At 43.9% G+C, this 13,411-nt stretch overlaps 1 protein-coding gene and 1 long non-coding RNA gene across 4 annotated transcripts; one reads left to right on the forward strand and one right to left on the reverse strand.

Annotated features, from left to right (window-relative positions):
* Positions 1–31: 31 nt before the first annotated feature.
* On the reverse strand, positions 32–11,198 carry iars2 (isoleucyl-tRNA synthetase 2, mitochondrial). Of its 2 annotated transcripts, XM_079692235.1 has the most exons (24): positions 10,778–11,198; positions 10,467–10,589; positions 10,167–10,320; positions 9,947–10,095; positions 9,802–9,851; positions 9,595–9,701; positions 8,965–9,052; positions 8,642–8,757; positions 8,368–8,537; positions 8,107–8,197; positions 7,839–7,990; positions 7,394–7,554; positions 6,652–6,754; positions 6,117–6,210; positions 4,753–4,833; positions 4,008–4,116; positions 3,476–3,578; positions 3,219–3,341; positions 2,498–2,629; positions 2,316–2,422; positions 1,836–1,981; positions 1,562–1,752; positions 1,318–1,462; positions 32–725 (listed from the first exon to the last, which is right to left on the reverse strand). In XM_079692235.1, exons 1-24 carry the CDS (start codon positions 11,042–11,044, stop codon positions 580–582), a joined length of 3,108 nt encoding a protein of 1,035 aa, XP_079548361.1. In that variant the 5' UTR covers positions 11,045–11,198; the 3' UTR covers positions 32–579. The 2 variants fall into 2 exon arrangements, with proteins under 2 accessions (XP_079548361.1, XP_079548362.1); XM_079692236.1 differs by lacking the exon at positions 4,753–4,833.
* Positions 11,199–11,571: 373 nt separating this feature from the next.
* LOC307046083 lies at positions 11,572–13,034 on the forward strand. Of its 2 annotated transcripts, XR_013810069.1 has the most exons (3): positions 11,572–11,586; positions 11,773–12,002; positions 12,461–13,034. It is a non-coding gene; the product is annotated as an uncharacterized lncRNA (long non-coding RNA). The 2 variants fall into 2 exon arrangements; XR_013810070.1 differs by lacking the exon at positions 11,572–11,586 and having other exon boundaries at positions 11,611–12,002.
* The last annotated feature ends 377 nt before the right edge of the window (positions 13,035–13,411 follow it).

A 13,411-nucleotide genomic window follows, 5' to 3' on the forward strand; every position in this document is an offset into this window, starting at 1 on the left:
GTCATTAGCCGATCATTTCATTACTCTCATATCATGTGTAGAGATGAAACTCCATTTATTTATCATTTAGAGACTTTTCTTCCATACAGCATTATTGAAAGTGTTGTCACATAGATACCCTCATCGTAATGATTTGTTTACACATTACAAAAAAACTGAATAGCATCCCTTCTACAGCGAAAATAAATGTAAATATCTTCCAATTCCCATCTGTACATAACGGTAAACATTTCTCATGCTTATTGATTTGTGGTACAAGAACAAAGCTCATTCACGGCCAGACGAGGGACCAAGGCTGTCATTTTGGTTTTAGAGTTCTCAACCTGCTGCTCTGGAACAAATGTAAATGCATAAGGCAGTGAAGCCTGAAACAGTGATCTTATGTGATGTTCAGGCCATTCCATCACAATGCCAGTCCTGTGTCTTCGCATTACTGACAGCAGACAGAAAAGCGGAGTGAAGCAGATTTGGAGTCAGTTTTCTCTGCCGATTGTTAGACCTTGTCTAACGAGGAACTTCACCCGAAGCAGGAAAACACAACAGTTGATAGGTTTGCTGGTCGTCGTGCTGACAGGCCTGTCAGTGAGCCTGTGAGACGGCACTCTGGCAGCGCGGGCACAGGCAGTCTGCTGAGTCTGCGGTGTATCGACGGCATCGCGGGCAGCGGGCGGCAGAGGTGGGCACCGCGGCTATTTTGTAGGCACTGTCCTCTCGGATAACACCACCTGAGAGGACACACACATCAGAAAAGGCATAGCTTATCACGTGTTGTACACAATGTTGTAGATCTTATCCACTATGGATTGTATCAAATGTTGTAAAAAGTCAACATTTTGTTCTTAATAAAAATGCATTTAAAAACAAGTCCTAGTACCATTCAATAAAAAAAGAATTCTAGTATTGTATATCATTAAATATTCATTTAAAAAAGAAAACATTGTATACTGTAGTATTTCACAAATGTTTCATTAAAAAAGCCTTCAGAAAAATGGTATGCCATTATATTTCATCAAAAAGGTAATATGTGTTGTATGCCATATCGCTATAATTACATATGATAGAATGCCATAAAAAAATAAAAGTCACAGTGAAGTCTATAGTCTAAGCGTACGTTTGAACAAAATGTTAAGAAATTCCCTCAAAGCATGTTTCCCATTCATAATAAATTAAAATAACATTATGCCTCCAGCTACCCCTGTCACCAGTGCAGAACAAAACCTGCTGTTGGTTTCAATCTGATCCAAAAGGATCCAGCTGCATGGAACGTGTAAAACCTCTGTGCACATGAAATCATCCGCTCAGTGTGGATGTCCTCACCCTCCAGGTTGATGAGGAAGGAGCCGCTGCTCAGCAGGGCGTCTGAGGGCAGGTCCCGGGGCAGCACGCTGCACAGGTTGACCCGCGCCACCATCATCAGCTCCGCCAGCTGGGAGGAGGTGGAGCTGGGATGCTCTTGCAGGGACTGGGGGTGAAGAGGAGGACTTTGAATTTATACTATCCCTTAAAAATAGACTGATTATATACATGAAAGAAATTGGCTTGCTAACAACATTTCACTGACCTCTATGAGTTCAAACAGCAGACCGGGCTCTACAGCGATGTTGAGGTCGTACTGAGCTGCGTTTTTGCCCGGAATGGAAGACAGGAAGGAGTCTCTGATGGCACACGCCCCTTCCACCGCCTCCTCCAATCCTGGGCGGCGCCACACTGAGCTGCTTTTGATCCAGCCGCTCTTAAATAATGTCTCTCCTTCTGCAGAAACAAATGTGGTTTCATGAATACTCTTGTTAGCAAGCAAACACGTAATATACTGTGTGGTTGTGATTGGCACATACCGCCATGTCCTGGTGCGTGCAGATAGACCTCCTCAGCCAGGTGGGGCAGGATGGGAGCGATGGATCGGGTCACTCCGTCCAGAATCTCCTCTAAGGCAGTCTGACATGATCTCCTGCCCAGCGAGTCCTCTGGATCACAGTACAACCTAAATGAATCAGAATCAGGTTTATTGCCAGGTAGGTTACCACATACGAGGAATTTGACTTTGTGTTGTGGTGCATTCATTAAAATTAAACAAAAATTAAAAAACACAGATAGAAAACTATTTCAAGAAACTTTAATAACATAAAACATTAAGAAAATATAGTACATAAAGAGGCAGAAATGAGAAAAGATGGAACAAGGAACAAAGCAGGACAAACAGATGTGCGAGTTTAGAAGAAACATAAAGGGATATTTTCAGTCTTGTGAAGTGCTTTGTATTTGGAAGAATGCTAGCACACTGAACAAGTTGTGTTCCTGTTGTGGCGAGCCTTTACCTGTCTTTGATGATGCTGAAATAGAAGCTGGAGAGCTCTCTGGCGATGAAGCCTTGCAGGACACGGATGGCCCGGCCAGCATCAAACTCAGTGTAGGCGTCCGTCACCTGCACACAAACACATATCAGTCAGCAGCTGAGGCACTTTGGACTGAGGTCAACAAGCTTTACACCTGAACTCACCTTGATGCTGTACTCGCGGAGCAGGTGCAGCATGTACTGGTCGATGTAGTGCATCTCTTTGGGGTCCACCGCCTGCACGCGGGGGTCGAAGCCCTGCAGGTTGCCGAGCAGGAACCTCAGAGTGTTCCTCAGCTGGTGGAGGAACAACAAAAAGGCATTGAGTCTCGTACACATGAAGCTCAGCACAAGTTCTTTCAGGAAGACTGGGTACATATTAATTCACTCCGCAGCTGCATATAATCAGCTCATCACAGGCGTTCTCTTTAACCTATTACATTTCACCTCAATCTCCAGCAGCCAATCATCCTGCTGCAGCCAAACTTTAAAATGGTTCTCCTCTCTCCTGCAGTCAGCTGTGATTTCAGGTCTTCATGCTGCAGCCCGCCTCCTCCCCTTCCACCTCCCTTCATCATCATATCCTGTGCCCAGGAGAGCTAATCCAAAGATCTCATCACGCCTCCTCTTCATCCCATCTCCTCATCAAATCCTTCAACATCACCACCAGTGTCTAGACCCCGGTGGGGGGGGGGGGGGGTTCCTATATGTCTGCATTTCCCCCTTTTATATATACGATTTCAGGATTGGGGACTATTCGTCAAAGACTTTTAACATTTATCATATGGCGCATCTGTCCATAAATGTTCTTTAAACTAAAAATGAAGTCTTTCCTGATTGAAATAACGCAAGCCACTTGTACAGTGTCCATACCGCACTCTGGTACCTTGTTGATGCTGTCTCTGGCTGAGTTGAGAGCAGTTGGTCCAATCTGCACCTCAGAGAAGACGTTGGACTCGGCCACCCACCAGCGCAGCACATCGGCCCCGTATGCTGGCAGACTGGGGTCCTGGAGATGGAAGGACAGTGAGAGAAGGAGAGTGCAGGAAAAACACCAGGTTGTAAGTAACAAGGCTTATTGTTTAATTAATAAAGGATGATATGAAGCTCAGTTCATCAGGGTGTGGTTAAAGTCTCCATTACCTCCCCTCCATTAATGACTTTATCTGGATCCACTACGTTCCCCAGAGACTTGGACATCTTGTCTCCTTTCTCAGTGACAGCAAAACCATGGACCACCAGAGCCCTACACACAAATGCAAAAAAAAGTTAGTTCACTTAGGTTAGTGTAAAGGAACATTTTGAAAATGTGATTCTTGGCTATTCATCGCTATTCTTAGTGGTATAGCAAATTTGTGTAAATGTAAGTGGCTTTGAATTAGTATTTCTGTGTATAATTTGATTATTGCTACATGCGGTACAATTGTGGCGTACAAGGCGTTGTCGCATATTTGACACAAGTTCAGTTCATTGGTCATTAGTAGTATAACTTATTGTATTGGCTTCTGTGAAAGCTAGTGTTTTTGGAGCCTGACCCATGCTAGAGCCAAAAGTCACAGTATCTCAACCTCGGCTGCCTCAATGGAACATTCTTCGGCATTTATTCACATTACAAAGTCATTTTATTACATTTCAGTACATTTGTACCCCCACAGGGAGAGGACGGGACACTCACTTGTAAGGAGCCTTGTTCCTGACGGCCACGCTGGTGAGCAGCGAGGACTGGAACCAGCCTCCTATCTGGTCCTTTCCCTCCACATAAACATCCGCCCTGGATTCTGACTCTGCAGGGCGAGAGAAAGAAAATCTGTTACTCCCTTCTACTTAAAAACAAATAAAACAGTAAGTGTTGTCCCAGAGGAGAGAAATGTCTAGAAAAAACAAGAGAGAGCAGCCAGTGTTAGGGGGGGGGGGGGAATGCAAAGACCACACTTTAAGGTGACCGTTGCTTAAGACTAGGGAAACATGCCATGTCCAAAACGCCCCTAAATTGCCTGTTTTTATTTCTTTAACTCAAGATTTCATATCTAAACAGTTATCTGACAAACAGGTGTTGCAGCCATGGCATCACAGGCAGAAACAAGTTTGAGCAAACGTCCATTTTGATCCTGAAGGAATCCACATACAAGACAAAGTGCAGAGTTTGAGCCATTCCTGGAAAAAGAAACAAGCTGCCACAAAGAAACAGAGGAGTGGAGAATCATGCTGTCCACTATCCATAAATACTCTTCACAGCACATTCAAATGCTCCATGAAGAGTATTAACTGAGTTGGACTAAATGTCCTTTTTCAGTGTTTAGGTACCACAGTTGTCTTAAGTGACAGGTAAAAGCAGTCTGAGCCCGGGAAACAGAGACAGAGTGTAACAGAGACATGTCAGAGGGAGGCGCTGCAGGCCTGTAGGAGGGGGATCATGTGACCTGGGACCAGAGGTTTGCGGAGCCGAGCGGGGAGCCAGCTGAGACGGGACTCCGCCTCCTCAGAGTCTCCCTCAGACTCCTCTGCAAATAACAACACAACCAGACAACTTTAAAAGGGCCACCTTAAGGAGTCATTTGGTCTCGTATCCTGTTTCCAAGGACAGAAAAAGAACCTTCTCATCTCAATTACGTCAGAAATATGTGTTATGGGTCCTTAAAAGATAGAGTGGAACCCTTTCTGCTGTAGATAAAGACATTTATTTTGTTTTCATAGTTATGGAAGCTCCAAGAGGAAATTGAAACAAATATCAGTTTCGTCTTTTGGGTTTAAAAAAATAATAATTTCATTTTATTATATCTGTGGGGTTGAAAATAAAGAAATTTTTCCTTCTCATTGTAACAATACGCAGACAAAAAGTTTCAACAGGTGATTTTTTAACTGTATTTTGTCATTAAAGGTGGGGTAGGTAATTTTGGAGAAACCAGCTCGAGTGTGCTAGAATTTGAAAATATTTGTTACAGAGCCCCTCCTCCAACACACACGAACGTGCACATGACCAATGAGGGCACGAGATAAGTTTGTGCACAGATGGAAGGCTGATAGGCAGGTAGGCCATCCAGTTATTTTAGCCGGGCCGGCTCAGATGATTGGTCGTGCTTTTTACATTACTACAGCTTCCACAGATGACTTTTTTTAATGTATTTATTGTCAAAGCACTTCAGATATTCATTGCTATCGGAATGTTAAGAGCATTCCATGGAATATAACAAAAAGTGTTTCTGAAATAAATGACATACCCCACCTTTAAGTGTTTATTGTTGTAACAACAGCCACAATGGTACAACATTATATTTTGTACCATTTCAAAGACAAAGGTTTAAAAAAAATAATCCACCAGACATTTAGTTTCTCAATTGCCTCTCAGGGCCTCAATACATACTGGCACATTTGTGTAACGTAAGTATGATTTGAAGATTTAGGGCAAGATTAAGTTATGGTGGATATCTCAGGCACTGTATCTGCATTGTAAATGTGTTCACTGATTTGATTTTCTTCTGTTCTACCAATGTTCAGTTGCAGACACCTGACCCTAGTGTGCTGAGGCTGCACTGCTTTATAATCCATAATCCAATCTAATACTCCATGTGTGTGCTGCTTCTGCTTACAGTCCGCTTTCTAAAGCAGCTTAAGCAGCGGACAGTGTAATGAGCTTTCTCTACAATAACACTAATGACAGCTGAGTTGATTAAAGGCGTTTTGCTGCTACCCTTAAATCAACCCAGATGACTGAGGATGAAAACATTGCCATACAATATCAAATTAACTGAATCTACTTGAACATGCAGGACAGATTTAGACGTACCTTCTAGTACTGCGGCCCATGAAGCGCCGCTGTCGAACCAGATGTCCAGGACGTCTTCTCCGCGAACGTAGTCAGTCACTGGACCTGCTTTACTCTGAAGAGACACACAGGGAGAGGCAGAGAATAAAAGGAGATTCATTGCTCACCTACAGAAAAGCTATGACGACTGATGAAAATATTAATAATGAATAAATGTCAATGTCAATAAAAAATCAACAGCCGATTGCAAAAGGTTGAATGCCGAATGAGAGTCTTCTTTTGTTCAATCAAAATGTATTCAGGGATGTTTGCTTTTTCTTCTGGGCAGTAGAGTGGTGGCCAGAAACATTTTTATATTTGACTTAAATGATTTCAAACAGCTCAAAGTAATTCTTTCTACTCTTGACCAAAAGCCTTTAAAATAACATTAATAATTATATTTTATCATAGTAGAAAGGGATCTCCTTTGATGTATTACTGAGGCTTGTTTATCACAACTCGGCCCTCACTGTATTTTAACCCCGCCCCCCCCCCCCCCACACACACACACTCTCACCTTCTTGAGCACCTCATTTGGCAGTAAATCCTCAACAGGAAGCTCCCACCAGCAGTCGCTGCCCTTTTCTTTGAACAGCTGAGCTATATGGGTCACTGTGTGTCTGCAGAGACAGGAGGAATGTTCACTTGTAAATAATAATAATACACTTTATTAATACAGCTACGACTTTTTAACAAAAGTTACAAAGTGCTTAACATGGTTTAACAAGATACAAAAAAAATCAAGATGACATTTATTGGATAAAATGTGACAACTATACCAATACAAAACCGACATGGAAATACCCGAAAGCGTGTGTGTGTGTGTGTGTGCAATGACCATGTGTCGAAATGTGAGTGTGCATGCAGTATGTGTGTGTGTCCAGGCATGTGCACGAGCCAGTTAGTCTGCATGTTAGGGCTGCTCAATTAATCGTATTTTAAATCGCAATTACGATTTTGGCTTGCAACGGTTATGAAAACAACATAATCGAAATAAAACTATTATCTTTTTATTTCTTTTTTAAAATGTAAAAACATTTTTTTATTGGTTTTTCAGTTGAATTATATTAAACGTTCAGGGTAATCAACTGTTAAAAACATACTGTTTACATTGTTTTTTTCAATAAATTGATGTTTTCAACGTAAATGGACAATCGTTTTTAATAATCGTGATATCAATTATTGGCCCAAATAATCGAGATTATGATTTTTGCCATAATCGAGCAGCCCTACTGCATGTGTGTGGTGTTTGGGCCCACTTGTTGATCAGAGGCTCTCCGGTCTCTCTGTGGTAGAACACGGGGATGGGGACCCCCCAGCTCCTCTGCCTGGAGATGCACCAGTACGTCCGTCTGTCCAGCATGGTCAGCAGGCTGCCCCTCGCCGACTCAGGCAGAACACGCACCTTCTGCAGTGCCTCCTACACACACACACACACACACACACACACACACACACACACACACACACACACACACACACACACACACACACACACACACACACACACACACACACACACACACACACACACACACACACACACACACACACACACACACACACACACACACACACACACACACACACACAGGAATGTCTTTCTTAGGAACAAACTGTAAATGCACCACTTCCTGAAAGAGCCCAATGCTTTCCTTGTTGTGCACCAGGAAGAGATTTTATTCTGACCGTAACATGTCTTACCTTGGCCTTGTCTTTGAGTGACGCTGTGTTGATGAACCACTGTTTGCTGGGCCTGATGACCACGGGCTGCTTCGTCCTCCAGTCGTACGGGTAACTGTGGACACACTTCTCCTCCTTCACCAGAGAGCCACACTCCTTCAGCATGGTAATCACTAACATAAACACAACAAGAAACACAGACAAATACATTTAAATTAACGCATGCAATAACAAATCCGCGTGGACCAAGTCAATGTAGTGTGTTAAGGTTTGATGTATTTTTCTGTACCTTTGTCCGTGCCTTCCGTCATCACAGTCAGATTCTGCAGCTCGGGGCCGGCCAGCTCAGTGAACTTTCCGTCTTCATCCACCATACACTCCTTTGGTGGAGGGAAAACATACACACTGTTACAAAGTGACACAAAGCATGTTTACCAGCGTAATTTCAGCCATCTTTCACTTTTTCCCTAATGAATAACTTAAACAGTTGGTGTCAAGTCCAGATGTTCTCAATTTGCAAAAGATTGACACAGTTCAAAATAAAACGTACCACAGACAGTTTAAACTGTGAAGCCACACTGTAATCATCCATGCCGTGAGCCGGCGCTGTGTGGACCAATCCGGTTCCTTTGGCCATGGTCACATGATTGGCAGGCAGGAGTGGCACTTCCTTGTCAGGAATTGTGGGATGTTTGCAGATCCCACCCTCAAGCTGGGAGCCTTAAAACAAAATGATAAAGAAAAACAGCATTGTTATGTTTGTGCATGTTAGCGTGTGTGTGTGTGTGTGCGTGCGTGCGTGCGTGTGCGTGTGTCAGCACTACCTGTGAAGGTGCCTACACTCTCCAGCTCTGTGTCCAGCAGTGCTGCCACGCTGGCTGAGCACTCTGAGGCCACCAGCAGCAGCTGAGAGGTGTCCGCCCTCTTCACCACAGAGTACCTGCACACAGAAAACAAGGCACTTTAGTAAGGGTGGTGTGATTTCATGACTAAGCAGTTATATCAACTATTGTACAAAGAAAGATAAGTCAAAAAAATTAATAATTGCTAGTTGCAGCAACTCAGAAAGACCAACTACAAACTGAGCGAAAGGAGAAGATTGAGACTGCTCAGTTCTTTAGAGGTCTTTAGAGGTGTTGGAGCTTACTTGGCGTTGGGCATGTAGCACACAGCCTGATTGGCAGGAATGGTCCAAGGCTGGGTGGTCCACACCAACACAGAAACACTTTCCAATCCTGCAGGAAAACCGAAATTCCACATGGTCAAGAGAGTTCTTACAGTCAGAAGAATAATATCTTGAAAAGGCAGAACTACCTGCATGCGCGTGCGTGCGTGTGTGTGTGTGTGTGTGTGTGTGTGTGTGTGTGTGTGTGTGTGTGTGTGTGTGTGTGTGTGTGTGTGTGTGTGTGTGTGTGTGTGTGTGTGTGTGTGTGTGTGTGTGTGTGTGTGTGTGTGTGTGTGTGTGTGTGTGTGTGTGTGTGTGTGTGTGTGTGTGTGTGTGTGTGTGTGTGTGTGTGTGTGTGTGTGTGTGTGTGTGTGTGTGTGTGTGTGTGTGTGTGTGTGTGTGTGTGTGTGTGTGTGTGTGTGTGTGTGTGTGTGTGTGTGTGTGTGTGTGTGTGTGTGTGTGTGTGTGTGTGTGTGTGTGTGTGTGTGTGTGTGTGTGTGTGTGTGTGTGTGTGTGTGTGTGTGTGTGTGTGTGTGTGTGTGTGTGTGTGTGTGTGTGTGTGTGTGTGTGTGTGTGTGTGTGTGTGTGTGTGTGTGTGTGTGTGTGTGTTACCTTCTGAGGCTATCCCAGGTGGCAGTGTGCTCAGGGGGAACGTGGTATAGATGGATCTGCTCACATGCTCAGGGTTGTACTCCAGCTCTGCCTCTGCCAGGGCCGTTCTAGAGAGGCAGGTAGACCGGGTTACAGAATCAGATATCGTGTTTGGATTTAAAAAAGAAGGCACGCGGCCTCTTCTACACATGCACACTAACTCAGTACCTTGTTGAAGGAGACCAGAAGACCGGTTTGTAGTCTTGGTAGATGAAACCCTGAAGATCGACAAAGGGAAAAGAATTAGACTGAGATGATAACAATTAAAACATCACACAGTATTTCCCTGTTGGTTTTGACAGTTTCTGCCCACCTTGCTGTGCATCTCCTGGAAGACCTTCAGCTGGGCAGCCTCATAGACCCCATCATACGTGTAGTAGCATTGGTCCCAGTCAGCCATCACCCCCCAGCGCTGAAAAGCAGCCTTCTGACGAGCTATGGCCCCCTCCGCAAACTCTCGTGCTAGGGAGGATAGAAACATTACAGCAGCTGCAGATCCAACAACAGTCATCCGGCTTTCTGTCCGTCTTTACCTTTCTGTCTGATCTCCAGGGGGCCCAAGCCGCTGGTCCCCAACTCCCCCAGAGCCTTCAGCTCGATGGGCAGGCCATGGCAGTCCCACCCTGGGATGTAGTGGACCTGACGCCCCCTCAGCATCTCAAAACGGTTTCGGATATCTTTCAGGATCTGGACACAAACAAGACAGTGAAATTAATTATTACTTTGGCAGTGTTTGAGTCATTGCCACCTGAAAGCTGCAACAAACGCAACTAGTAATTATATTTTTGCAGCATTACAGTATGAAATAAGTAAAACATGATCGGAGTTATCACCTTATTGAGGGCATGTCCTACATGAGGGTCTCCATTGGCATATGGGGGTCCATCATGTAGGCAGAACTCCTTCTTGGCCTTCCTCTCTCTTTGCCAGGAGTACAAATCTGCAAATCCACACTCCTGCAAAAGTGTAGTGTTCATATTTCACGTGAAAACAAATAAGCATATTTCAAAGGGCGCTACCTGTAAGAGCACCAAACAATGAGTCAAATGCATGCATCCACACGTATAGAGAGGGATAGTAGTGAACCCTAAGTAGTGTAGAGGATTTTGGGACGTAGAGGGTCAGCTTAAATGGTTCGTTGTACCTGCTGAATCTGGAGCTCTCTGTTCAGCAGCTTCTGTCCGGTCAGTTTCATTGGGAAGTCAGTCCGGGGAAGGAGCACTGTGTCTCGGTACAGTCCCTGGGGAGAGCCTGTCTCTGCGGGCTGAGGGCTGCCCTCCCCCGGACTGACAGCCTGACAGCGGCTGGAGCTGAAGGAGAGAGCCCGGTGCAGGAGGCCGCCTCCCCGGTGTGACCTCCGTCCCCATCTCGATAGTGTCTGGCTTACTGCCGAAACCCGGCACAGCAGCATGGAGAGGTGAGGTAGCTCTGTATCCAAGCAAAAAGACAATTAATAACAAGTGTTGTTGTGACAATTTACTGTGCGCATTTATCTATGTGTCTACGTGTTGTCATATTCCGTCCTTCGTCCAATGCTGTGTTTCTTCCGGAAGAAATTAAGGCAAGGACAACTACGGAAAGCCAGTAGGATCAATATAAATCAATCGCATTTAAAACTCAAGTTGGAAGGGCGGTCACTGGAATTCAATAAAATATGGAATGGTTTAAATGTGTTCCTATGCAGGAAAATTCACCTTCAAATGTATATTATTAGGAATAGTTCCCGTTACTGCACTTGGGCTTATCGATCCTGTCATTATACTGATCCGTTTGAGTTGTTTTACTTTGAAAGTATGTTTTACCGGAAGTGCACAAGATTGCAATCTTGAGAGTGCTGGCGAGCTTTCACTGCCATCCAGTGGTTACAATTAAAAACTAAAACTCTATAGTCTTAAATAACTAAGAAAACGACGCTTATTCCTACTATTAGAAATACTTATGACATTAATACTGGTGGGTGGTTATTTTATTTTTTTAAATGTCACCACAACTTTGACTTTGAAAGTATGCTGACAAACAGCAGTCTTTCTCAATTCGAAGAAATCACCAAATAAATCAGCCATTATCAATTTGTTTTATTTCAGAGTTGTAGCCTATACATACGTCTGTGCTTGTCGCTTAACATATTTTCGACAGCAGATGAATGCAGCACGGCCTCGGCTTCAGCAGGTGGCATTGAGTGGACAATGACGTCACCGGGGGTATAAAGCGCGCGGCTGCATCTCCTCTTTCACTCATCCCTTCACCTTCCAAAGGAACTGACCTGATTCGCGAGCCAGACTTCACTCACACTCCACAGCAAGATGAACAAGATGTGTCTAGGTTTCCTCGGAGCTCTCCTGTTGGCTCTCCATCTCATCTCAACACAGGTTAGTTTTGCTCCTCATTTATTTTTTGCTCTGAATTTCAACGTGATATTAGACTACTTTAGTTTTCTAAAAATGTTCTGCGCTGAAATGAACAAATTGTGAAAAACATCAGTCTCTTCTTCGGCGTCTTGGCAAGCTCTCCCATGGTGTTTTTTTTGTTAACGTTTATCTTTTATAAGAGCAACACTTCAGGGAATAGGCCGATTCTAGTGGAAATGGAACCTTTTAATTTAAACTAATCCGGTTTTTTTTAAACTGGAGGATAAGTGTTATGCTTGATAGAATTTCCTGCTTGAATTTTTAAAATCATGAGCTTATCCGCAAAGCATGGTCACCTTTTTAACCATGTTTGCGCGTACAGACCAATGCCTGCTTTTGATCTGCCTAGTGCTTTTGATCTGCCTCAATGTAGCCTAGTTAAGTTAAGAAAGTATCTGACGTGATCTTATTGTTTGAAGGTGGTGCAGGCCCAGAACTCGACGGTTAACACGACTATGGGCAACTATACTACAATGATGCCCACCACCATCGGCGTGAACACGACACTCAAAAGCGGCTGCGGCTGGACCGCCGCCTCCACGCTGCTGCTGCCGCTGGCGATGGCCGCTTCCCTCCTCTTCGGGAGGTCCTAAACCGGACTGATGTCGCTCTTCACACTGCCAAGACTGCTGGACTGGGCATTCAACGGTCTCGCAAGAACGGGCCCCCTTTGGATTCTACCAAATACTTTTTTTCTGTCATCGTTGGAGTTTGTTTGACTCTCCGTTACCTTTACGCACCAGCTGGGGACGCGCCCTGCTGCTCTTGGTGTCATGTTCTGTTGTTGGTTGGGACCGTATAAAGAAATCCCCTTTTCAGGAAATAAGGGGATTGGGAAGTTTGTATCACTGTGCTCTTTAATAAGTCGTGTTTATGATCCGATGGCCCTAAAGAGATTGTAAAAGTTTGTATTGCAAATTCTGGGAAATGTGTATGATTGTAAATGTTTTAGAATCTTCAATTTTGTAAATCCAATAAAGCTTTGAATTGTTATTGACCAGATTATTCCGTTTATTCCTTTGCTGCAGGTATTTCTTGTTTTTTATGGCAAATGTATAATTGAATGAATCTCCCTACATGTGTGGAAAGTAAATGTTCCGAGTCATTACACTTTAAACAGACTTCTGACGCAGAATAGGTCCACTAAAACTGTATCAGTTGCACATGGGATTATCCAGATTGATTTGTACTTTTATAAAGCCTACTCTTGAGTAGGCTGTAATGTCTCCGTGCTGATGAGGAACAACTTTATTTGTTTTGTCTAATCATTAAAAACAATTTAGCCCTTTAATTTCTTAATGGCTTTGAGGTGTAGCTATATCTGGTTTAATCATGGAAGATGAGCTTGCTTTTCAATTTTGTTTACTTTG

This window comes from Notothenia rossii, assembly GCF_949606895.1.
Source record: "Notothenia rossii genome assembly, chromosome: 7".
Lineage (NCBI taxonomy): Eukaryota > Metazoa > Chordata > Actinopteri > Perciformes > Nototheniidae > Notothenia > Notothenia rossii.

Excerpts from the sequence above, each read along its gene's own strand:
- iars2 (XM_079692235.1), bottom strand. The coding sequence starts at position 11,044 with ATGCTGCTGTGCCGGGTTTCGGCAGTAAGCCAGACACTATCGAGATGG. Across the intron at positions 6,755-7,393 it reads GGAGAGCCTCTGATCAACAA|ACACACAGTGACCCATATAG; the intron begins GTGGGCCCAAAC and ends CTGTCTCTGCAG. Across the intron at positions 3,342-3,475 it reads AAGTCATTAATGGAGGGGAG|GACCCCAGTCTGCCAGCATA; the intron begins GTAATGGAGACT and ends TTCCATCTCCAG.